Source organism: Alexandromys fortis, unplaced genomic scaffold (genome assembly GCF_014885135.2).
Source record: "Alexandromys fortis isolate MF-2015 unplaced genomic scaffold, M_Fortis_MF-2015_v1.1 scaffold_180, whole genome shotgun sequence".
Taxonomy (NCBI): Eukaryota; Metazoa; Chordata; class Mammalia; order Rodentia; family Cricetidae; genus Alexandromys; species Alexandromys fortis.
The window spans coordinates 3,387,413-3,415,231 of NW_026068143.1; the positions used below are offsets into that span (position 1 = coordinate 3,387,413).

General features: G+C 38.1%; 1 protein-coding gene across 6 annotated transcripts in view; it reads left to right on the top strand.

Annotated features, from left to right (window-relative positions):
- Diaph2 (diaphanous related formin 2) overlaps positions 1-27,819 on the top strand; it is a 773,854-nt gene that overhangs the window by 572,367 nt on the left and 173,668 nt on the right. For all 6 annotated transcript variants that reach the window (XM_050126860.1, XM_050126858.1, XM_050126856.1 and 3 more), the window contains one exon: positions 19,440-19,575. In XM_050126860.1, the coding sequence (XP_049982817.1) occupies positions 19,440-19,575 (136 nt within the window). The remainder of the gene's footprint in view (positions 1-19,439; positions 19,576-27,819) is intronic.

Genomic DNA, 27,819 nt, shown 5'->3' on the forward strand with positions numbered 1-27,819 from the left:
AAAAAAAAAAACCTGCATCCACATGATACAAGGAATGAGCTGACCATTCATTCCTAGTTAAATATTCTGTTGCCAGAACAAGACAAGGAACGTTCACCCTAGACAAAAATATTCTGTAGGCAAACCATTCCCTGGGTAGAATCTATTATCTCCCTAAGGGAGTAGGAACTTAGTTGGGTCCTTAGACTTTTGTTTGAGGCAGATACAGATCTACTTCTCTATACCTGAAAATACAAGGTCTGGATATTAGCCACACCTGTTGACAATAACCTTGAGAGAGCAGAACTCTCTAATTTAAATCAAGGTGGGACCTTTAAAGTAGAAACAGACAAGATGGTCTTTAATCCCAGCACTCGGGAGGCAGAGGCAGGTGGATCTCTGTGAGTTCGAGACCAGCCTGGTCTACAGAGCTAGTTCCAGGACAGGCTCCAAAGCCACAGAGAAACCCTCTCTCGAAAAAAACAAAAAAAAAAAAAAAAAAAATGGAACATGTACTAGTGTTTGTCCAGGTGTCATCCACTCAGAGAACACTAGACCTGTCCGGTGCCTTTTTACAGAGGTGGGAGTTATACACCAACCCACATGCAATCAGACTTGCTCTTCTTGAGGCTGATGTATGCTTACCTCAAGTGCAGTGCGCAAGCCTCGCATCCTGTGCTCGCTTACATCTCTAGCCAAACTTGGGGAGACTGTCCTGCTTCAATGGCCGTGAAGGCCTGAATGATCATAACTGCATTGCGATGCTGTGAAACCCTTATGGGACAAATGCACCACAGGCATACCAGGCAGGCAAGCACCATTAAACTTTGTTAGGGCTCCTACTCCCACCCACTCCTTCAGATGATCCATGGAGTGATCCAGGAAGATAGTTCTTCTGCCAGGCTGGTATCCATGCCTGTGGAGTTCACAGTCACAATCGTCACTCTCAGCTTTTCCAGTTGTTGTTTGAATTCACCAGACCAATTACCTAAAAGACAGCTAGACAATTCTTTAAATTTTTCATATCACACACAGCCCCAGATACTTCCATTCACAGCCAAGCTGAGCCAATTGTCACAGCCGCGGCTGTGCTTGCAGCAGCAGCAAGGGCAGTCAGAACTGGTAGCAGAGGGCCAGCACAGAGGAGAGGAAGGGGAGGCAATCTTGCTTTCCCCTCCCTGGCTTTCCTCTGCCTGCTCCTGTCATTAGGAGTGGCTTTGCCATGACCCGAGAAGCAGTCAGAAACCATTGCTCCTTCAGCAGTCCCCTAAATAACATACTCCAGCTGCCATACCCCCGTGGCACATTCATTCTTGTCAGCTGAGTGCACAGAAGACACCTTCTTCCTCGTGCACCTTTTTATCTTCCCTAGCAACCCAGCTGATCCTGCTTCTGCTCTGAAAGGTCCCCGCCCCGCTTAAACCGTGTTTTAGGGAATTTGGGCATTGTCAATCTGTCTGGCTACTTTCTGCTGAGTGGGGGACGTTGCATTCTTAAAGGTATTTATTACGATCTACTGCCATTCTCCAGTGGCGCTAGACTCAGGTTGCAGTGACAGGGGAGAGGTGGAGACTTCCTCCCCAACAAGCCAGAAGGTGGAGGCATGGCTGGCCCGACCTGGTCTGGGCTGGTTGCCCCTGGCTAGTAGGGAGGTTCAAGCCAACAGATCTTCTAGCTAGCTGAGCTTCTATGCCCTGAGGCAGGTCCAGGTGTTAGCAGCTTTGCAGACCCTCAGTGCTGCTTGGCCTTGGAGCCACCTAGAGCTCCTTGGCCTTGGAGCTGCAGCTGCTCACACCCCACTGCAAACTTTGGAGGCCTCAGTAATTCAAACCACATGAATATAACTCCCTTCCTTAGCATTCCTTGTTCAGTGGCAAAATTCAGATCTCTACCAAGTTTGTCCCAGGATGACACATTAAGATTGCCAGAGACGGCAAACCAAGAAGCAATTGTGTCACATTCAGTCAAAAACCTCTCCAAAGCGCTCTGTAACAGCTCTTTAAGAGCCAGAAAGATCAGGTGTGATGTTGAAGCGCCCATTCTAAAATCCCATTCTTCCTTTTAGTTTCATTTTAAACTGTCCACTTTGGTCGTGGCTATACTTTCCTGCTCTACCTTTTCTACAGGTGAGAGCATAAAACCCGCATTTATTGCGATTCCTCAATCTTACCGGCACACCCCATGACTGCAGCAAGTTCTGGGCTCCACGGAGAGAGGTTTGGAGGTTCCCCATACAAGGCCACCACTTGTCACGTCCCACCTCGTCCAGCAAGGAAAATGCGACCACCGGAGCTCTTCTCACTGCAGTTTATTCCAGGACTTTATTCACTTTCTCTCTCTCTTCTTTCTCTCTCTCCTTCCTCTCCCCTCTCTCTCTTTCTTTCTCTCCCAGCCTTTAAGTAAGGCTGCCAACCCCGAACTGCCAGGTGGGCATTGCCCATAGGTTCACGCATATGCAGGCAGCTGATAATCATTGCGTGATCATAGCATAGGTCAGGCCTTAGCCATCTCAGGAGTTGATTATACATCTCCATCAGGTGTGATTCCATGCTACTCGCTACAAGAAACCTTACTATGGGTAAAATAACAATAACAGTTTGATTGAAATATTGCATAATGTTTCTGGATAATACATGTTCCTCTGATTTCTGAACTTTTCTGTGTTGCCATGTTAATCATCAACTCTAGATCAAATTTATCATTCTAGATTCAAATTTATCTTCTGCTTCATAACCTTAAGCTAATTAGTATCACTATAACTACCATAAACTTGGTATATTCCAAATGTAACATTTTACAGCTCTTCCTAACTAACCCCTGTATTTTCTTTGGTGAATGACACAACCTAGTCTCTTATGTTTCCTCACTGTTCACATCTATTCAGTCTCTAATGTATAGTGTTTATGCCTTAAAATATTTCTCAAATCCATCCTATCTTTATCCTCATTTCAGATACCTTAGTTTCAGTATTCATCATCTCTCTCATGAATTATTGTAATTTTTAACTTGTCCTGATTATAATGTTAGCACTCTCCAAACTGACTTCATAGTGCATTAAGATAGCTTTCCCATACTGTGGATATCGTTAGGATACTTGTCTTTTCAAAAATTTTTAGTGACTGTCCATAGATAAAGCCTAAAGTAGCATTGGGAAGCTTTTGGAAATCTAAGTTTCCCAACCAGTGTTCTGGGCATGAAATAAATTTGTCTTGTCCTAGTTTGCTATTGTGATATACGGAATGACCACAAACTAGGGGAGTAAAGTGTTTATTTGCTATAGGCTATAGTCCCTCATCAAGGGAAACCAAAGCAGGAACTCAGAAACAGAAACCTGGAGGCCAGAATGGAAATACAGATCATGGAGGAATGCTCCTTTTTGCTTTGCATTCTATAGCTTGCTTGGCTAGTTTTCTCATTCAACCCAGGACCACCTGACCAGAAATGGTACCCACATTGGGTTGGGCCCTCCCACATCAATCATTAATTCAGAAAATGCTCCACAAACATGCACTCTGGCCAAATTGATGGAGGAAGTTTGTTTTTTCAATTGTTTCCTCTTTCCCAGGTGTGTTGGTTTGAATAAAAATGACCTCCTTAGCCCATAGGGAGTGGCACTACTAGGAGGTGTGTCCTTGTTGGAGTGACTGTGGTTTTTGTCAGACTGGATGTGTCCCTAGGAGATGGGCTTCAAGGTCTCAGAAACTCAAGCTGGGCCAGTGTGTCACTCTCTCTTCCTGCTGTCTGTGGATCCAGATGTGGAACTGTTCCCTTTCCAGCGCCATATCTGACTGCCTGCTGTCATGCTTTCCCAACATGAAGGTAATGGACTAAATCTCTGAACTGTTAGCCAGCCCCTATTAAATGTTTTTCTTTATAAGAGTTTCCATGGCCTTGGTGTCTTCACAGCAATAAAACCCTAAGACACCAGCTGACTTTCATTTGTATCAAGTTGACGAAAGTTCAGCAGCACATTAGCATACCCACACTCTGTCTTCCTCCTGGAAAAATCATTGTCCTTCAAGATTCTATTCACTGGCTATTTCCTCTGCTATGTCTTGCTTACTATCTTTGCAATTCTAGGGAGAATTAATTGCTCCATGTTTTGTATGTTCATATAACTGTCCTCACAACCCACATGTAATTATTGATGGGATGCAAACCTGCCTTTTATGTGTGTGCTTTGTTTCGTTTTGTGGCAGTCTCCCTCTATAGCTTAGGTTGGCCTGGAACCCACTCTGTATGTATCGTAGGTGGGCTTCCAATTCATGGTTCTCCTCCTTCCTCAGCTCATCATGTACTGGGATTGGAAGCTAGAACCACTGTGCTCTGTCCTCAGCCTTGCCTTCTTTATCATTTGAATTCCCCATCTTTCTGGTGCTATAACTCTTGCCCTCTTCTAAGACACTTTGAAGGAAACAGAAATCCTCCTATCTTTCTATTTCACTTTAAAAGAAGTGAAATAGTAACAAGGTAAACATGATAAAACCTAGTTATTTTTCCATTACTTAGTTATAATGAATGCCAATTTTACTTCCCTTATGCTTAAATATAAACACTAAATAGAGGAAGTAACACTGACATTTCAATGTACTAGATTATCCATGATATTTTTTTCAGAAGTTCACATTGAAAGAAGTCAAGCCTAAAATATAACATTTATTATTGCAAAATTTTGTACAGGCTATAAAACCCAGTATGTCTGTAAACTCCCTAAATCCTCATGGAAGTTATTTGTCCAACATGTCAAGCCTAATGGCAAAAATCCCTGTCTACCAATAAATAAGGCAACTTAAACAGAAGATTCATGGGGAGGCTAGAAAATTCCTCTATAAATAATAGCATATTACCTCGGGAGGAGGAAGGTAAAGGAGAGGGCATTAGACCATTAGCATAGTAAGGAAAGGATATTCCCATCATTAAATAAGCAGTGCTATTTGACCAAATCTAGGTCATGATCAAAGACATAATCATAAGTGAGATGTGTTTTACATTGTGGAATGTAGCTAGAGTTTGCATATACAGATGGAATGGCTTGCTTCCCAGAATGCAATCACTAGTATATAACAGTACCCTTATTATTTCTAGTTTGCGAGAGATGATTTTTGAAGGAAAATATCTCATTTCTGACCTGTATCTCATTCAAACTCAACTCATTTTTGAAATGATCCACAGTGTATGCTTTGCAGATATTTTAATGATAGATCAACACTCTCAGCTATAGCATATCCAAGTCCCAAGATGTCAGTCAGTAAGAGACAATAAATCATATATGTTCATTTTATTTCATTAAGTAATGACTCAGGTATATTTAATTATGGAAATAAAATATCCTAGAATATAAACGGGTGAATTATCTAATGGTTTATATCATGACTTGGACTCTAGCGTATTTGCTATACGGCTTTGCAGCTAACTAGCTAATCTTCCTAATCATTTTCAGTAGAAAGCACTTTCTTGACTTGGTTCCATTGCTTTACCATCCGTACAGTAGTGTTCTTTTTTAAGTCTCTTCTTAAAATATACCTGCAAAGCCTAGCATTCTGACTTCTGGCAGCTCTCCAATGAGCTTCCCCTTCAATTAAGCAGTCAAGTTATGTACAATGATATAGTTCTTTTCCTTAATCCAGTTGTTGATGAGATTAATTACCCATATTTTGTTTGTGGTCTTTCATTTCCAAATTTTGACATCTTTTCTTAATTCTCCAAATTTCTTTTTAAAGTTGTATGTGTTCCTTAAACAGTGAGACTCTCTATGTGAATGGGCCTCTCTGCATAAATTGTTCACCTCGTGGTTTAAGCTCTTTAAGAATGGCAAACTACCAATAATGAAAACTCAAGAATATTGTTTGCCCATTATGTGTTTAGTATTTAGACTAAACTAATTGCCCAGTTTTCATTAATTAAGAAATAGTTATACATGCTTCATCTGTATTACGTGTTCTGTGTACTTAACATATTGGTTTTTTATTACTTTATAAATAATACCAGTCAAAATTTCCACTTCCTCCCCTCCTCCCATTTCCCTCCTGCTCCCCCACTCACTGTCCTCCCCTCCTTCTCCAGTCCTAAGAGAGGGCAGGTTACCCTGCCCTGTGGGAAGTCCAAGGCCCTCCCCGCTCCATCCAGGCTTAGGAAGGTATGCATCCAAAGAGAATAGGATCCCAAAAAGCCAGTACATGCAGTAGAGACAAATCCCAGTGCCATTATCATTGGCCCCTCAGTCTGCCCCAATTGTCAACCATATTCAGAGGGTCCTGTTTGAGCCCATGCTCATTCATTACTAGTCCAGCAGGAGTTGGTGAGCTCTCATTAACTCAGGCACACTGTCTTAGTGGGTCAACCAACCCCTCATGGTCCTGACTTCCTTGCTCATATTCTCCCTCCTTCTCTTCTTCAACTGGACCTTGGGAACTCAGTCCAGTGCTCCGATGTGGGTCTGTCTCTGTCTCCATCCGTGGCCAGGTGAAGGTTCTATGGTGATATTCAAGATAGTCATCAGTGTGATTATGGGACAAAGCCAGTTCAGGCACCCTCTCCACTCCCCAGGGTCCTAGCTGGGGTCATCCCCGTGGACTCCTGGGAACCCCTCCAGAGCCAAGCCTCTTGCCAACTCCAAAATGGCTTTCTCAATTAAGATATCTCCTTCCCTGCTCCCATATTCGTCCTTCCTCCATCTCAACCATCCCACTCCCCCAAGCTCTCCTAATTCCCTCCCCTTCTCCCCTCTCTCTCACCCTCTCCCCTTCCCTTAACGTATTGTTAAGAGTGCTTATCTGAGTCAGGTGTGATGACTGATGCCTATAATGCCAGCATTCTGAAGGCCAAAGCAGGGGGTTTGCTCTGAGTTTAAGGCAAGCCTACACTACATAAGTGAACCCAGCCTGAGCTAGGCTGTAAAGGGACTGTGACTCAAAAATACAAAAGTATACAAATCAAGAATGCCTGTCCAAAAAGAATATCACAGTGATATCACAGAATATCACAGTGACATCACAAAATATCACAGAGATGAACTTAACCAACAGTGAGTCTACCTTCTTAGAGAATAAAAAAGTAGGCAAGATTGAAGTAAACTTTCACAAAAGAAATATATGGACAGACATTTAAATGAATGTGAAATGTTAAAACCTATATAATAAATAGCATTATATATAAAGAGTGTGTCTTTCAGTGGTCATTAGTGAAGCAGCCCTTGAAGTATCCCATTTAAGGAAAGATAAGATGTATAAGGACTACCACTGCCTTCTATTTAAGAGAAATTTCATTTTCCTTATCAATGATCTAATTGGTATTGGCTTAATTTATAGACCACTGTCACTGATAGGTGCCATATCATCAAATTTTCTCATTTTTCAATAGTGCTTCACTTTTAAATTTTGTGTTGCTTTATTTTCATTGTCTGGTATGGTGTATGTGAGTGTGTGTGTGTGTGTGTGTGTGTGTGTGTGTGTGTGTGTGTGTGAAAATTGAACTGACTGTTCAGACAACATCAATAAAGGGAAAGATGCAGCCCCATAATTACTTGAAGGACATCTTGCTGTCAATAGTTCAGAAGATAGCACAACAAATCAGCCAACAATCACTTTGTACTTAGAAAAGCACAGAGTTGTGACTGGTAATCAAGATAGCTTTGTGAAAAGAAAATTGAGCTCAACCATTTAAATTTACTTCTATGAAAGAAACAGTTCCCTGTAGTCCAAGAGAAAAAAAATCTCCTTATTTCCTAAAACTTGTATTCCTTCCTGAGTGACATTCATTATCAAAATGATTAAAAAGAAGTAGACAATAAACTCCAGGATATTAGTCCATCTACCATTAAGACAGTACCCGACCTGAGTGTAAGAAATAGAGCCACAGAGAATTAACATTGCTTGAGCTTCTTTCTGGAGCAGTATAGTACCATGAGTGACCAAGCCTCATGTGATTATGCAGGGACTAGAGCTAGTGATAAACATGGTTGAGAATGAAAGAATGAATGACTATTTCCTGCATATCATGAAGGCTAAATTCTCTAGATAGTAAGCTGAATATTTTTGTCTTATATTCCTTGCCTCTTCTGTTTTTTCCTGTCTCTCCCATCACCCCAAAAAAAAGAGCTAAATGGCTATATATTCAGAGAGATTTCAAGTATTTCATTCAAAATAAGATGGGATAGAATTTTAAAAGAAGTATTAGATATGTATGTTGCATTGATAGGAGTTAAAATATAAAATAAGGACATCAAGCAAAGAGTATAGAGACAAGGCCAGGTACAAATAAACCACAAAATAAGGATTCTTGACTTTTAGTGAAACAGTACTTATCCTACATTAGGCATGTGACGTGTGACTTTTTTAAAGAACACACCAGAAATGTGTATAGTCAAAGAAATCTTATATTTCTTCTTTTTTAAAAGAAGCTCCTGTTTTCGAATTCTCTAAGAATATGTTTTAGATCTTACTAGGTGCACTTAACCTTTGAAATTTAGGTTGCTGTCGTTTCAGAAGGTAGCAAAAAATAATATTGAAGCAAGTTTGTAGTACAATAGATGATGGAACTGGGTAACAAAACTTCTGCCTAAAAATAATGTGAATGTAAGATAATGCAACTGATTTCAATAGATTCAGAGTTCACGTTAGAAAGAGGAATTTCAAATACAAATTAATCCCCTCACCAAAATATGTTTATGACTTCCCAAGGAGCCTGTTTGAAAAGAGGATTGATGGCTGCAACAGATGTATTGGAACTGATCTAACTTTACTGTTGTACTTGAAAATGATACAAAATAGATACTGTATTTGAGAATAATGTGAGCATCCAAAACTGGTAGAAATAGAAGAGCACTCCTCTTAGAGTATTGTATCCATCTTTATTTTCTTGTTCTGGGGGAAGGAATATCAGAATGGAGAAAGCTAACATTGAAAAATAATGTCTAACATGCAGAAAAGACCTAGAGTGATATTATTAATAGTGTTATTAAAAGAAAAAGGCGTCTATGAGGAAGTTTTTATTGTAGAAGCTGACACTGAATTGTGTAATCCCTGCATTCGATAGGCTGAGGCAAGAGGATTGAGCTGGCTTGGAGAGGGGCGGGGCTAGATTCAAGACCACAGTTTTTCCCAAAGGCCCCTAAAACCCATCCCTCCCTATCCCTCACATTCTGAACTGAAAAGTAAATCCTGTATTGCTCTTGAGGGTTAGCTTCACTTTGTGGAACTTGGGCACACCAGTGAGTCCTGAAGACAAGCTACACCTCTAGGAAGAGATTTTAAAGGAAGATTTTGACTGGGTTTCTTTTACACAGAAGTCAATAAGCAAGACACAGGCTTAAAATCTGACAGCTTTTGCTGAGACATAAGGAAGTATTACCTTTTCACAAGTGATACAGTATCAGAATAAGTTCCTGAGGGAGATCATGGAACCCTATCTACAGTTAGAGGACTCGGGCTAACTTTTCCTGGGACCATTCCTATTAGGCAAGTCTATAAATTCTCCTTGTCAAGGTAACTTGATAGACTCATCCATGCTGCCCCATGCTTCTCACTACACCTCCATTGGTCATATTAGAACCTTTTTGTGGGGCTAGGGCTAGACTGTTGATTGGTGGTTCATAACTTGCATCATGCATTGAGTCCTCAGCACTGAAAACCAAAACAATGCAATGTTATTGATCGTGCTGCCTCTTCTAGCTTCTTAGAGCCTGTATTAAAGCACAAATACAGGCCTCAAAATTGTAACTTAACACTGCTATATTTTCCTCCACTCATACTTCCCTGAGATGCTTTTCCATTAAAATGTTGTATCAGTCACTTCAGAATTACATTTTCTTTCTTTAGCTCAAAAAAGTTATAGATTAATTTCCTATAGTCACTCAAAGCGCTTCATAGATTTTAATCAAATAGTGGTCCACAGAGACATGTTGAACTCAATTGTTTTTCTTTCCAAGATACAAAGATGGATGCTCACATTCCTACAACAAAAAATGTCTCCTGAAACCTGAAGCATTTGAAAAGCTTTTCGATGTTACAGACTGCAAATTAACTTCTAGCTAATCATAGTTCAGCACTCTAATGGACTGTGACGGGAGAGACAGTTTTTCCTCCAACTTCAGATCCCATGTTTTTGCAGTTGTAAGGCAAATTTTCAAAGAAGGCCTTGGGGATCACAGCCAGCCATCATTATTGGCGCATGACCGCTTTGTAACCAACTGCAAGTTTAATATCCAAGGAGATTTGCACATAACAGTCTTTTTTTCTTTTTTCTTGTTTTTAATAATTTACCTTTGAGATTCTCTTCACGACCATGCTGGTGTGCAAAGATCTGTTTGTCTGTCAAACCTCCAGATATGTACTGTAAGTGAAAGACACATTAATTTTTTATTTGTTTCCTGAGGAGTATGAACAGTGAGCTGGTTGTGCAGAATAAAAGAGGGCTTCTTCAGTGTGCACTTAATTGAATTCATTCAGCTGCCTTTCTCACCTGAAGCACATTCATTTTTTCCATGAGCCTGTCCCTTGCCAAAGAAGAGTCATTTCTACAGATTGCTCACCAAACCTTTTATACAAACCATCTACCCAAATCAGAAAACATTTTGTCTTAAAATAAAAGATTACTGAGAAGCTGTATGGTATTAACACTTCAGGACCCTGTAAATATCTCCTTGAAAGCGAAACCTCACTTTTGCAATTAGCATGCATCTTTTCTCTTAACCTTGGGATCTCTGAGTAAGGGCTAATCTCCGTCCAAAGGAAATTTCTAGGCAGAAAACTGAACTATATCAGTATGACAAGACACAAATATCAAGCCTCAGAAACACTCAGTATTGGCATTTCTAAGAAAACACATATAGATAGATTTCAGTGACCCAAAGCCTATAGATAATTAGAAAGAAAGCCACCTTTCCAAAGTACCTTAGTGTTTTGTTTTTCAATGCTGCTATGATTTTTTTTTAACACTAAAGAAATATGAGGTGTATGGGGAACTATGTGTTGAGATGTTCTTGGTAATTTAATGTTGGGAGAACTCCCAGGCTGAAAACTGTTATTATGTAAATCAACCAGCTCCAGCTGCTAATTCTAAGAAACCAATGAGTATGGAAAGTTTAACTAGGTTTTGACCTTTTATGTTCTGAATTCAGCAGTAGGAAAGAGGGAGACAGAGTTCAGGGGTTCTACTGTATAAGATGGTCAGGGAAAAAGTAGTGAGAAAGGGGGCATTAAAAAAGAGAGTGGATGTAGGTATGTGAAAGCCTAGAGGGAATACAGGTGTAAAATTCAAGCTAAGCAAAGAGACTAATGAGACTGGAAGATAATGGGCAATGGGGAGAGAAGGTCAGAGATATTCTATCGAGTGATAGTATATAAGGCTTTGTAAACTATTGGAAGAATAGTGGATTGTAATAAATGTATTTTTCTGCCACACAAACAAATACAGCAGTTTTAGTGGAAGGTAAAAAAAAAATGTGGGAGAGGAAAGTACAGTCCAGAAAGGAGAGAGAAAAAAACCAACATTGTCTGTAGAAAGAAAGGAATATAAAAATCAAAGAGAAGAGAAAAGTTCTATTTGGCTTTTGCATTACCTGTGGCACATGACACATCTGTGATTGATACCGTATTTACATAGGTTAAAGAGCAAAACTCTAAGCACCATCTAGCTGTGCTATCAGTATATTTGTTCAGTGTCTGTTACTGAGTCACCTAACTACTTGAGGAAGCTAATCAAGGTTTCAATTACACCTCTAAGTAAGAAAGTTATACCTCTGTTGCAATTGTAGCTGATTGGTTGATGAAGTATTCATGAGATCTTTCATAAGAGGAACTTTAAAGGTCACTTGTGCCATAATAAGTGGAAATCTCTGGGAAAGAAAAAGTTTAGCAGTATTATACTGCTTATAAAGTCTTTAGAGGCTCTGACTCTTCAAGTCCGGTTGCAACAGTTGAAAACTCATTGCTCTGAGCATTTGTCATGACTTCTTCAATCCAATATGCCCTTTAAGCACAATGAAACTATAGAGAAGGACTATTTAATGCTGTTTGCTATTAATTAAAGAATAGGATTTTTTCCCTTTTCTTAATGGAAAGGCTTAATTTGGTCATGATTACTGCTGAAAATTCTAATGAATGACTGCAGTGGTTTCCTTCTGCAATCATGTGGTTCTTCAAAGTCTCAGTCAAATGCTGAAAAACTCATCTTAAGCTTCTCATTTGGAACCTGGCGTTATCATTCGAAAATGAAAGAGGAAAATTTGGACAAATGTGGATCCTGGTTTACTATTACCAAAAGTATTTGGGATTTTTTACACACACACACACACACACACACACACACACACACACACACATCAAACCAACAGATAAGACCACATCCCCGCTTACCTGTACATTACTTTGTGACATGATACATTAAGATTTGGATTTGTATCTTCACAGCTCTTTGATCAGGCTTCCAGGAAAATATAGAAAATTATAGAAGGCTCACTAGCAGCCAGGGCAGTCAAAGCCAACCTGTAAAGTAAAATGTTCAGAGGGAGAATTTTGAAAAGAGAGGAAAGATTTCTATAAAGATCAACTAAATGGACAAGTACAGTCCTGTACATGGTTGGCACCATCCCATAGGTTGGCAGTGTAGGCTGATTCTCTGACTTCTTTTGTAAAACTTTAGGCATACCAGTGAATCCCCTGTACTGATACAAATTGTAAAGAAATTATGTAAACTCTGTATTTGAAAAGTTTATTCCTTAGCCACTATCCACTGCACAAAGAAACTCCTCTGATGAGTTCTGCGAGCTATACTAATCTATGGTTATAAAGGTACAAATTTAGTGGTAGTCTGATACCATGGGGCCTGTGACATCCCCAACCATGGATTTTTGGGAAGATTTACAGTGACAGACATGTATTTCCTCCTGTGGAGTAGGCATTACAGCCAATAATAAAGCAGTTGGTTACCCCCATAACATATGCCACTATTGCATCCATGGACATGACATACCTTTCCACTCTAATCGTTATTATCCTTCACGGAGTTCACAACCAAGTATGACTGTTAATTATTTATTTCCCAGATGTCTACATAGTACCTTCCAGTACTACGAAAGCTAGCCAGCAAGGAAAATGCTTCCTAGTCAGTAACAAATGGATTTCTCCATGTCCTGTGGCCAATATATATGTTGTTTCCAACAATAGGATTTTGCCATCACATTATGGTAGGCAGCCAAGAGCAATGGCAATAACCTGTACTATTTGGTATGTCTCCAAGATGCTTTTTACTATTTTTTGAAAAATAGTTATAGTAGCGAAACTGAGACTTCATTTTATAAACATATCTCTTACCTTGCAGGAAGCTACTATGAAAATATTTTTCACTTAGCATCCTTTCCTGTAGAAGTACAGAAATTAATTAGTTGGCATTCTCCACATTAAGAAACAATGATGCCTACTTAAAATATAGAAGTGTGTGTGCATATACATGTGCATGTGTGTTAAAATGTCCTCTGAAGTTGGACAAATAATATAATACTACTAAAAGTTGTCAATTGTTTGATTATTTTAAACTTACCTTAATCGTTCTTCTCCTGCTTTTGTTTTTTTTTTTTTAGTTTTGTAATATCAAGGTGATAAGAATGTATCCCTCTAAAGAGTTCTCTCCCTCATTATCAGCTCCTGTGTTTTTAGATGTTAAATGAATCTTCAGATTTCTTTTTACTCTAACAAAATTAAAGGTCATTGATATGAAATCACTGTTATGAGAATTGATGTACTTAATATTTAACTTTCCTACATATTTTGCTAGATATTCATTAAAGCCTCGATTTCATCCAGAAATGTAGTCTATTTTTATAGCTGCCAAATTACTTCCTTGGAGTCCTTGATATTAGTGATTACCTTATTGTCTACCATCTTAAGTTGTATAAGCTATGATTTTTTTATATAAGCTCCTGTTTTTATAATACTGAATTTTATTCATTGTCAAAAGCAACTTTTAAATGAATATGTGAAGAATGTTGCAGAAGTAGCATGATTCAAGGCAATCGACAATGTAAAGCCTACTTCAATAATCTCTATCAGCATTTCTTATCTCAAAACACTTTATATTTGAGTATTTTGATATAATAATTTGTATAGTGTTCATTACATAGCCTAATAATTCAAAAGATACACATAAAAATAAGTAGAGGCGTGAGAAAAGAATTTTCAAATTTGTCAAATGAAAAAGCACTATGAAGACCAGACATGGTGGCACACGCCTGTAATCCTGACCCTTTGGGGTCTAAATCATGAGGATCACAAGATCAAACTTAGTCTGGGCTATATAGTAAATTCTAGCCCGAGCTACACATAAAGACCCTTTGTTAAAAAGCAAAAGAAGAAAGAGAAATAAATAAATCACAAGATAGCCACTAAAATTTGAATTTTAGGTAAATTATAACATTTTAGTATCAATGTATACTAGATATTGTGTGATTTCTGTGGTGTGTGTCCTAAATATTGTATAGAATATACTTATATTAAAAAATACTCATAGTTTATCTGAAATTCAAATATATCCAAGCATCTTCTAATTTTCACAACAGCTCCACTTGCTCCAACAGCTCCACATGGGTACATTCTACATGAACATAGTTGAGGATGCCAAGAAACCATAAATGGTTCTAGAAGTTAAGTAGTTGTGTAGTCTGGGACATGTAACTTCATCTATCTGAACTGAAATTTCATCTTCCATAAATGTGATTAAATAATACTTACATGAGTTCTTTTATCTTTATAGAGATTAGATAGCCTGTCTTATGAACACTAGAAACATAATAAATTTCCATTAAGGGATAGCTGTTATTGTCAGCGTAAGGAAATATAGAACAACAGAATATGTTTCCTCTGCTTTCATACCACAGCAATCATAGCAGGAGACTTCACTGACCTCAAAAGATATAGCCATTTCTCCCTAGTACAATGCATCCTGCAGTGTGGACAATAGCTGGATGGATGTTCTCTGATCTCTGACACCACCCACTTGGAGATAGATTCCAAAGTTTGAGGTTTTAGTCACCAAGCCTATTTCTCTTCCCACTTCAGAAGCCAGGCCAGCCCTTGTTTTATGTCTCTGACCCTATCCTTCCTTAGAATAGACTAATTTCCTGAAGTAGTTCATGATATTCTAGATAACATTTTTACCAGCTTATAGCGCACTACGCCCGTCTGCGCTCTATGCGCCACAATATAGTTCGTTAATCGGGCAAGGGGCTGGAGATTGAAACACACAAAGACTCACAGAGAGACAGAGACACCGGTCATCCTTGAAACAAGAACGCCCCAAGTATGCCCCCTTTATTGTGTACCAGAGCCGATTATATAGGGATCCTTAACTGATAGCCACGCCCCAGCCAACCCCACCAGAAACCACTCTCCTGCCATCAGGAACTCCTGAGGGTCTCGTGCTCAGAGCAGCTGCAGGCTGTCTCAGAGCAGAGGAAAACAAGTAGTTTACAAAAAATTCAGGATCTGGAGGTTTACTGCTCCCAACACCAACTTACTGTTAACAATACTTGAAAAGATACAAATAAACAAGCAGTTGAAATGATACACAGGAGGAAACTTGGCCAACATCAAGTGCAGAATCTTCTGTGAGACGAGCCACTCTCAATTTATAGATCCATTAGCATACCAAATGCACAACTACTTTTGTCATCTCAGGGATTTTAGGATTTTAGGATGTTGTAAGCATACTAGGATTATAGCTTCCTGAAAGAAGCTCTGGGTCCAGTTCCCAGGTCCACTTAACATCATGGGGTACTGGAGTGTCTATGCTTTATGTTCCCAACACTGAGAAGGGAGCTTCAGAATGAACAGAAGTTCAAAGCCATCCTCTAAACATATGAAGTGTATGACTAGCCTGTGACACAGAAGATCTTTTCACACACACACAAACACACACACTAAAGAGGAAGGGAGGAATGGAGGGAGGGAGGGACAGAGAGAAGGAGGGAGGAAAGGAGGGGGGAGGAAGGGAGGGGGGAGGAAGGGAGGGAGGGAGGGAGGGAGGAAGGGAAGAAGGAAAAAGTTGCATTAAAAAGATGACAAATGAAAGTTACCAGGTCCAAATCAGGAGCAGAAGGAGAGCGAACATGAGCAAGGAACTCAGGACCGCGAGGGGTGCACCCACACACTGAGACAATGGAGATGCTCTATCGGGAACTCACCAAGGCCAGCTGACCTGGGTCTGAAAAAGCCTGGGTTAAAACCGGTCTCACTGAACATAGCGGACAAGGAGGACTACTGAGACATCAAGAACAATGGCAATGGGTTTTTGATCCTACTGCATGTAGTGGCTTTGTGGGAGCCTAGGATGTTTGGATGCTCACCTTACGAGACCTGGACGGAGGAGGGTTTTCCTTGGACTTCCCACGGGACGGAGAGCCCTGATTGCTCTTTGGGCTGAAGAGGGAGGGGGATTGGATTGGGGGAGGGGGAGGGAAAGGGGAGGCGGAGGTGGGGAAGAGACAGAAATATTTAATAAAGAAAGAAAGAAAGAAAGGAAGAAAGGAAGGAAGAAAGAAAGAAAGAAAGAAAGAAAGAAAGAAAGAAAGAAAGAAAGAAAGAAAAAAAAGAAAGTTACCAGGCTATTTCTCCACCTTAATAAATTTGTTGAAAAGCCCCCTTGTGACAGTATTCTTCAACTGAAATACCAGAGTCCACCTGGATCTTGGTAACTGTTTAGCATGTAAAATATTTGACCAGTAATAAAGTAATAATGATAATAATAATAATAATAATAATAACACACAGGCACCGGCCACCTTTCTGTTTTCTGCTGCTTACCTCCTTTCATGTAACTTACCAGAAATCATGCAACTTCTTCATCTTATGGCCAAAATATATAATGTCTTTTCTTATTGTTTTCCTTTTTAGGGCCAACTTTTGCTTTCTGGCCTTTACCAAATATTTATTTTATAATATTCATTTTTATTGGAAGATAACTTGATAGAGCATAAATTCTTTTCCCATCTTTTGGAGTTATTTTTCTTTTCTTTGGTATTTTTAATGTTCTTAAGAAATACGTGGTTTGTAAATATTTCTCCCATTCTGAGGGCATCTCTTTACTTTCTTAAGTGTCGTTTTCTTCTTATTATTATTTAATTAATGAATGAACTTTGTGAGGCAGGGATTTAACCTAGGGCTTTGTGCATAGCAAGGACGACATCTACCACTGTGCTATCCTGTCAGACCAACTGTGTCATTTGATGAGCAATTTTTTTTAAGTTTGATGAAATTTCATCTATTTTTAATATTGTTTCATGTGCTTTTTGTGCTACATTTACATTGCCTTCTCTCTCATCCTTGAAGAATAAAACAAATACTAAATATTGAATGAAAAGACAAGGATTACCTACTTACCCTTCAAACTGCATAAATGTCTGATCCTGGCTAAATACTTAAAAATTGTTTAGAAGTTTCCACATTTAGAAAAGGTAAACTGATTCTGAGTCAGAAGTAGGTAGTATTCTAATTATTATTAATTTGTTTATTTTTACAATTTCATACATGTATGGAGTACGCTCTGGTCATACTAACCTTCCACCTTTTCTGAGCCTCTTCTGTCCTCACCAGCTCCCCCCCACCTCTCACCAAGTCCCTATTCTATTTTCAAGTCTTTTATTTTGTTTTTGCTTTATAGCATATTAAGATTAAGCAGGGCTACTCATGGTGGAATAGACATAAAGCTGTTCACTGGTTTCTGAGTAACCCACTAGTGGCCACAGCACGTTACTCCTGAACTCACAATAACTATTGTTGCATCCACAGAGCCTGCATAAGACTGAGCCCATCAACACTGATCCACAGATGGGACAAACCTGGGGAATCTAATGGCAGTCTATGGCTGCTGAGGGAGAGGGAAGTCATGGTTTTCTGTTTTCATTAGACAGGGTTTCATAGTCCTTCATACTTTCCATAACTTATGTTCTTCTTTCCCTCCATTTTGGGGTATTTCCTTTGTCTTGGAGGAGCTAATATGTGCATCCCATTTAAGGCTGAGTACTCCCTGGTCACTTATTCTCTGGATTTTCTTTCTGAAATGCCTTGTTCTCAATTTGGGCTTGTTTGCCCTTCCAGTGACATTTGGCAGTCTTAAGCGACCTATTTGATTGCCACATTGTAAGAGATGCTATTTGCATCGAGTGAGTAGAGGCCAATGATGCCATCAAACATCTTCCAATGCATAGGCCAACCCCTATAACAAGAACAACAGAAGTCATCTCATCCAAAATGACAGTAGTACTAATATTGAGAGACTGCACTGGAATGTAAAATTGAACTTTAAACTTTAAGTGGAAATCTTGGATTCTGTCTACAGTAGCCAGATAGTTGTGTGCTCTTAGCCTAATGTGTGGAGTATTTGCCTAACTAGGATAATAGATGCCACAGTGGTAAAAATCAGGTAGATTTTATAGGACAAAATCAATTCTTTCACTCCAGGAGAATTGTTTAGAGGAGTTTTCAGGAGTATTTTAAACTATTATGCCCTTTAACATGAAGAAAAAATTCAGTGTAGATTCAGATTCCTCAAGGCAAAAACCACATAAATGTATTCTTGGGTTTCCTTTATCTTCTTATTTTTATACTTGCTGGAACAATATAGTTTTAGGGAAAGTAAAAACCTTACTAAAGTATAAACATAAGCACATACTATGAAGTATAGCTAATCAATCATAATCGAAAGAAAGCAAAACAAAACATGAAGGAATGAACTCATAGTTAATGTGTCTTTTAAGTAGTGACTTATCTGAGCTACAAGGAAGCTGACATTATTTCATCCGGTCACTTTGCTTCAACTTTCTCTGATATCATGTACAGGAATGTATTCATTCACTGGAATTCCATAAATATCAAAGAGCTTGAAATCTCTCATCATTTCCAACAGTCTCACCATATAAAATGCTCTAAAACTTGCAGGTGATTGTTTCACATCCTGCATCATTAGGTGTAATCATTCCACCAGCAACACAACCACCTCCTCATCGCAGACGAAAATACCTTGATTATAATGTATTAGGTTCTGTTGGAAGTACTTCAAGTGTTCATCTCATTTCTCATCACAAATATCCTAGGAGGTAGATTTTTTTAACCCATTTTGCAGATAGCAGGAAAAATTTCAATAAGAGATGAAATTCTTACTTTGTATATCAAAAATAGTTCATATTTTAACAATGAAGAAAGTATTTTCATTGTTAAAGCTACAACATAGATAACCGTGTTTTCCTGCCACAACACATAATGAGAACTGAAAAGGTTATTTTCAATATTTTTCCAGAATAGATGTCTTAAGGCTAATTATTTGTCTCTGTCAAGAAACAGTATATGCCCACACTCTGAGACTGCTATGAAAATTTCTCATTTCTGCAAACTTGTAGAAATTTTAAACTGCACACCTTCTCTGTTATATAGTATGTAGAAAATAGACTTGATTTATTTTATTTTTGTCTTTAGGAAGCACTGAAAGAAAACCATAAGAGAAAAGAAATGGAAGAGAAGAGTAGGAGGGCAAAACTTGCAAAAGAGAAAGCTGAACAAGAGAAGCTGGAACGCCAGAAGAAGAAGAAGCAGCTCATTGATATAAACAAAGGTACAAAACCATTTCCAATGCTTTGAGTAAGCTGTAACAGCACAGGCCTGCAAGGCATGAAGATTGCTGTGTCCAGATCATTTGTTGAAGCTTAGTGAGACTTTATCTTAAAATTAATTCATAGTATAACATACTAATATATATATATATATATATATATATAAGGCCTGAGCATATTGCTGAGTGATGTGGCATTTACTTAGCATGCACTTTTCCCTAGATTCTATCTTCAATCCCCCCACCAGAAAAGCAATTGAATATTACGAAGATGCATACAGTAAAAAGTGATTTGATTTTTAATTTTTTTTAATTATAAATTGATATCCTTCTTGAGAGGAAACTCACACTATTACTACTTTTTTCTCTTAGATTTCTCTCGCGTTGCCGTTTTTATTTCTTATCCTTCTCCACTAGATTCTGCGAATTATGTGTAATCAATATGAGGTATATATTGTTGACTTCTTGTTTTTTTTATTTATTTGTTGTGATAATGTGTTGTCGAGAAGGCCATCATGAAGGAAGAAGAGCATGAGATAAGAAGTGAAAAGCTGGATAGGGAGATGAGGTTCAGACCTTCATTTCACTTTGTAGGCATGTATCTGTTGACAGTACCGTGACAACGGTCCTCCTTGGGGACTTGTACATTTCAAGTCATAATAAATATTGACAGCAGTATTACCAGTGTGTGTGTGGGGGGGACTACTGCAAAGCATCTTGCTCAGCTGTACGTATTCCTGGTGCATTCACAGTAGTATCCACTGCCTGTTCTCTCAGCTAATAAGAATGGCCATATGTTAGAGGTAGGTGGGTTTTTTTTTTTGTTTTGTTTTTTGTTTAGATTTTGAAGAACAGGGCAAATGCTCAGAATGGTGGCATAGATCTATATTCACAGGACTGAGGAAGTAGAAATAGGAAGATCAAAAAAGTAAACCCAGACTAAGCTACAGAATGAATGATACTTTATCTAAAAACAGATGAGGTGGTGACGGGCCAGGTGGACAGAGACAAAGCAAAGTGGTACGGACTCAGGTGTCTGCACTGAAAAGTTAAGCGTGGAAGGCATGGCTGTTTTCCTTAAGAAAGTAGCATTCACAACAGGGAGAAAGGAGACACCTCTCTCTCAGGACAAAAAGGTCCACAGGGTTAAATTAATACAAACCCACATCTGATCAAGATACAATGTAGTATGCTTGATATTGGAGCAATTTTTGCTGTATTTAGCAATAATAAAAAAGTAAGCACTTTTATAACATTTATCATATAACAAGCATTATTCTGAGATTTAATACATTCTTAGAAACATTTCAAGTCAATCTTTCTATTTCTATGCAGTGGATACTGTAACTGTCTCATTGGTTGGATAAGAAACTGAGAGTTGTACAGTTTAAGGAATTTTGCCCCAATAGGGTACACAAACAACAAGTATTAGCACTGAAATAGAATGGAAGTTGTCTGACTACAGAATTTCCACACTTATCCTTGCCTCTATCTATCAGCATTAATAGCAACTGTTCTGTAGCATTTACAAAACAGACATTTGATGGTATTGGCCCATGTGCTTATGGAAATTGACAAGTCCAGAATATACAGGGAAGGACTACAGGCTAGAAATTCAGGGGACAGCAAAGTCTAAGACTGCTTTTCTTCTCGCTTGAGTAAAATTTGTCTTTTCCTATTACTAAGATGTTCAGTTGGTCAGTGAGATCCATTGTTGTAAGAGAATGCAATCTGCTTTATTCAGGCCCATCAGTTTGTAAGTTAGAATCTTCCAAAAATATCCTCACAGAAACATCCAGGATAATGTCTAACCAAATTTCTGGACCTTGTTGCTCAGTCAAGTTGACACATAAAATTAAGCATCACAAGAAGAGTATCAAAAAGTCGAGCTGGCGGTCTCTGGTGATTGCTTACATGTAGGAACTGAGAGATGAAGGCACCGAAGAAAGAAATATATTCACAAAAAGGAACATTCAATAATAAGACAGATTTAGTTGTGAGGGTTACATGAGTAATATCATTTGACCATGTTCAGTTTTCAATTGCCTTGGAAAGCAACCTTTAAGAAGGAGTTATTTAAGAAAAATTTTTAAGAAACAACTCTATGCATGAAGATGAAACCTAGGAAATCAATCTAAACTGCATGTGTATAGTTTTGTTTGAAGATTGGAGTTGAGAAGTATTAGTTTACTAGAGATGCTGTAAGAAAATGCTATAAGCTGGTACTTTAAAACAACAGATCTATTCCACATCTGGAGGCTCGAAGTCCAAGATCAAAATGTCAGCAAAGATACATTGCTTTGGAAGACACTAAATCCTCCCGTCACCTAAGTATTTACCAATCTTTCACTATTTCCCTAAAAATTTACCTACTAAGATGTGGCTAATTATCTCCTCTAGTATCATTGAAAGCTGTGTTAAAAATTCAAATAAGTTTTTTCTGTGTATGCTGAGCTTGAGGGACGTGACCATAAAAGATGCATTTTAAAATAGAATTTATCCAAGCAAGATGGGTGGCTTAGTGGTTAAGATTGCATTCTAGTCTCTCAGAAGATCCAGGATCAGTTCGTAGCATCCACAACCACCTGTAATTCTAGGTCCAAGTGACATTATGCCCTCTTCCAACCTCCATGGGCACTGCATTGACCCATGCACCAACCCACTCTTAAACATGAATGTAATTTTAAAATGAAAAGAATATTTATCTTTTAAGGTCTGCAACTATATGTGAATCAAAGAAATAGTAAGCTTTAGTATTGGCTGTTTAACTTGTGGCCTATTTCATATATATATATATATATATATATATATATATATATAACATTTCAGTAGTATTTTATGTGTTGGCTATGTTTATACTTCAGAATAAATTTTGAAAGACATCCCTCTAAGATTATGCAGGTATAGTTTAAGTCATGAGAATAAGAAGATGCAGAAAAGGAAGAAGAATATTGTCATATGTCAAGATGGAGCTCCATGCATCACATAAATATGTATAATTTTATCAAAGGAAACAATGTTTAAGTGCCAATTACTATTATTTTATAATTGGACATTGCATATATGTATGTAATTATAACACTGTACCCTGTAAATGCATACAGTTAAAATAATAACTGAGGAACAGGGGATATAGTTCGGTAGTCAAATCTTGTTTCCCACTTGTAAGACCTTGGGTTCTATTTTCAGGACCACAAAACTAATAATAACTAAAGAAAAATTGTAATTTAACTAAAACTACATGCATTTACTACCAGTTTTTAATGACTACACTTGTTAACATTTTATTTTTTTGTATAAATTTAAGAAAATGACAATTTTTTCATTTTTTTTCTTTTTTAAGTGATTGTATTGAGCTATACATTTTTCTCTGCTCCCCTCCCATCCTCTTCCCCCCCCTTCAACCTTCTCTCATGGTACACATGTTCCCAATTTACTCAGGAGATCTTGTCCTTTTCTACTTCCCATATAGATTAGATCCATGTATGTCTCTCTTAGGGTCCTCATTGTTGGAAAATAACAAATTATTATAAACCTTCCCATGAGCTCATAAAGCTACTAGATAACAACAATGAACTATAGTAGTCTGCCATGCAAAACTATATGCATTTATTATGGAGAAATGTATTGAGATTTAATTATTCACAAAGAATAAAATAATTTTAACAAAATGTTATGTTTGAAATCTAGATATCATCAACTGAGTTCAGAAATAAGTAGAGATATCACAAAAGCCAAGCAGAAAAATGTTAATGTTCAAAATAGAACCATAAATATATCATCCATCAAATCTCTATTTTTAGAAACCTGGATATCAGAAGGCAAAAGTCATGACAGGAAACCATACTTTTTATTGTAAATGAGAAATTAGGTATTGTATGATAAGGCTGTAATTTGTGAACACAGTTAAAAAGTGATTTCTGACCTCTTTGCTTGTATTCTCACTCCTCTCTCTCTTCGACTGGACTTTGGGAGTTCAGCCCAATGTTCTGCTGTGGTTCTCTGCATCTGCTTCCATCAGTTGCTGGATGTAGGTTCAATGATGGCACTTGAAATAGTCATCAATCTGACTACAGGGCAAGACCAATTCAGGCATCCTCTCCACTAATGCTTAGGGTCTTAACTGGGGTCATACTTGTGGTTTCCTGGGAATATCTCTAGTGCTAGGTTTCTTCCTAGCCCTATATTGGCTCCCTTAATCAAGATAAGTCTTTCCTTGTTCTCCATCTCTGTCTTTCCTCCATCTCTACCGTTCCATTCCCTCTAGAAGTCAAGAACATCATAAGGATACCCACTGAAACAGCTTACCTGAGCTAATGGAAACCTCCCAACTCCAACCTGACAACAAGGGAACTAGCAAAGGACCAAATTAGGTCCTCTTAATGTGGGTGACAGTTATATGGCTGGCGCAGACTGTGGGACTACTGGAAATGAGACAAGGAATTTATCCCTACTGCTTGTTCTGCCTTTTAAAAACCATTCTTTCTGGAGGGATACCTTGCTCAGCCAAGATATAGTGGGGAGGGCCTTGGTCCTGCCACAAAGCCATGTGCTAGACTTTGTTGATTCTCCATGGGAAGCCATACCCTCTCTGAGGAGAGGATGGGAGTGGGTTGGGGGAAAAGTGGAGTAAGCAGGAGTAGGGGAAGAAGTGGGAAATGGATTTGGCATGTAAAATGAGAAAAAATAGTTTTTTAAAAAAAATTAAAAAGTGATTTCTGTGTTAAGAAGTGGTCTATTTTACCTCCACCACCTAGTTTTATGTTCATATTCTCTTCCTGTATTTGTTCAAGCTTCAGGTACCTCAGCTATAATATAGGACAATGGCATTTATTTGCTATAGTTTTTAGTAAAGATTAAATGAGATAATGAAGTATAATAACACAGGGCCTAGCATATACTCAATGTTGATGCTAATGAATCATTTAATGCTCATTGAAGAATCTGAAAAATGTGCAAGGAATTGTTCCCACCTTTAAGAAATTTTCAGTTTTGTCAAAGAGATTTAATAAAGCTGAACCAGCAACTAGTAATTTGATAGATATTATTTGCTTTTTAGGCCTTTCCAAAGGGATAAATTAATTTGGTCAATTCTTCATGGAAAAGACTAAGTGTAGTTTTTGTGTATATTAGTCGAGCTATTCTTTAAAAATGGGTCAGCTCGTCAGGTAGCAGGACATTAGGTAACCTATGCTTAATGGACCATGGGAAAATACAAGATGATGAAGAAGATGGGATCCTAAATTCAAGTCCTGTCACCATCATTTGCTAGTCTATAGTCTCTGTCAGTGTATTGCAGCTTTCTCTCTGTGACTATACTCATTTATAAAGTGAAATAATATCAGTATTTTTTTCTTTATTGTGAGTACTAAATGTGGCAACCCCAACATTGCCAGAGGTGGGCATTGTTTTGTATATGCATGTGTGTGTGTGTGTGTGTGTGTGTGTGTGTGTGTGTGTATGTTTGTGTGTGTATGTATTGATGTCTTCTAAAATATTATCAGTCTCTGATGCATTCATGCTAAGTGGATATTTTCTGCTGTTACCGTGGTCAGGAAGACAGTGGGTTTGGAAAACTGTGGGAAAGGGAAGATGGAGCTAGCCTATGAAAGTCCTTGGAAGGGAGACATAAGAGTTATGGTATGATGAGAGAGGAAAGCCCAGGTTATTGAAGGAATCCTTTCGAAGATTACTGAGGTAGTAAGCCTAAAGCACAAGAAAGGAGAGGTGACTATGAGGAAAACGTAGCTGAGAAAGAACAGTGAAAGGTGAAGAAAAAGGAGTTAGCTGGTAGCTGATTCTTTCTTCAAAGGAGTTTAAACCTGTGGCAGCTTAAGACGGTGCTAGCAGAAAGGAAAAAATTCATGAAAGAATGAAGGAAGACAATGAGTGCTGTAAGCCACAGTTTTACTAGAGAGCAAGAGGCTTCTTTTTTCAGAACAGCACAATTTTCCCAATAGATAATTATATATTGATGTATTTTTAACATATTAGGTTATTTCATTCATCCAACTAACATTTATTGCACCATTTCCCAAATAATCATAATTAGAACATGCACAGTAATATAGTATTTATTTGAATGTAAAACGGAGAAAGCTAATTTACATGCAGCAAAATTATGCTAAATCAATAAATGTGCTCGAAAATGTGTGTGCACAGTATACGAACTACATAAAGCGGTGGGAATAATCTATATTCTCCAACCTGTGCTTATGTTGATATAGGCGATAATTAACTTAGGAACCATTAAAACCATTAATTAGTTATGTGGGTAGAGAAAGAAAGCTTACCAAATATGTGTAAATAAATTTCTTTCCATGTTTATGGAGGTAAGCACATTACCTGCAATGGCTTGCAGGAAGCAATAGAAAAAAATACATAATAAATGGTAGTTTAAAATTGCAAACTGCAACTATGACTCTGATGCAAATATCATTTAATCAGGAATGGTTTTGTTTTCCTTTATATAATATAATATGGAAATTAGGGTTGCCTGTTGCCTTCTAGTACATAGATAATAAATGAGGATCACTCAGGCTTCACAGGGGAGAATAGCAAGTTTTTATGCATATACCCTTAGTATTTTAATTCAATGCCCAGCCACATTCTCTCCAGGAAGCCTGCCCTAACCTAACATGTACTACTGTCCTTCTCTTAAATGTCTTCTATCCTCCTCTCCACATGCCTGGTCTTAGATTTATATGAAGCCTTTTCTTAATAAACTTCAAGTGCATTTCGCAAAGTAGCAAATTCTAGAAATAATGTTTGATAGCAATTTTGGTTTTCTTTATTTTCCAAAATTGAAAATAATTATCTCTTGACTGTTGCCCACCTATAACCAATCGTAGCACTCATGAGGCAGAGGCAAGGACGATCTTGATTTTCAGGTACCCTAAACTAGATAGAGAGACCTAACTCAGAAAACAGTTATGCCATCTAAGTGAATAAATGCTTTTTCTTGTACATTATTTTAAATTAGGATACGTCAAAACTGTGTTTCCTACTGTCCTACTCCAGACCTTAAATGATAGTAACCCAAATTACAGACGGAAACCCCCACAAATGATAGAATCTATTCAAGTAATATTTAAGCATCTCTGATAATATAAATTCCTGAGTTAATACACACCACCATTCTTGTACATTTTACATATGCTAATGAATACTTCATAGCTGCTAATGCAGTGTTAAGCAAGTTCATATACTTGGTGGAACTAAAAGAAAATCATGACTTAGTAAAGCCATCTCTTTGTAGAAAGAGGAATATGAGGATGATGACCTACTTATTTAGACTACCTAGTTAGTTCCCTGTATTACCGAACATGTAAAAATATATCTATTTGTTCAAAATCAGAGTTTTTCCCTCTTTGTTCACTAGGTTGGAATTTCTAAATGGAGATTTGTGGGTGGCCTTTCCATAATTATTCACTACAGTGAGTTTTTCCTGGGTCTTTGGAGCTTTTAACTCACTAGGATATAGGTGCTGTGTGCACATCCATGAACAGATAGAGGCCAGAGGAGAATGGTGAGTGTCCTGCTGTTACTCTCCACCTTATTCCCTCAAGACAGGGTTCGCTGAACCTGGAGCTATACTCTATCAACCCCTAGCAATCGTCCTGTCTCCACCTTATGCAGGCGGTTGCAGTTGCATGCCAACCATGCCTGATTTTTCTTTTCTAATATGGTTATTGGGGATTAGAACTCTGTTCTTCATGCTTGTACAGTAAGGCCTCCTACCAAATGAGCCATTTCCTTTGGTCTGGGACAGTGTTGTCTTCATAAAATATCATTGGGTTCCTTTTAAGTAAGCATCATGCCAGCCAGGCAGTGATGGCGCACACCCTTAGTTCCAGCACTCATGAGCCAGAGGTCAGTGGATCTCTGTGAGTTGGAGGCCAGCCTTATCTACAAAGCTAGCTCCCAGACAACTAGGGATGTTAACACAGAGAAGAAAAGAAGAAAAGGATAGAAAAAAGAAAAGAAAAAAAATGTCATATTTTTGTGATTCATTTGATAAACAGTTTCTGAATTGTGCAAATTCAAACACTGTTAACATGTTGAAACACAACATTCCCACTGTAGCAATCACCAATAACCTTCTGACTTTCAATGTTATGTCATCCCAGGCAGATGGCTCATCATTAACTTAACCTACAATTGAAATGAGTTTATCTCCCGATCTTTGAAGCCTGACAAATGTGAGTGCTTCATGTACTGTGTATCCATGACAGTCAACCTAACCTT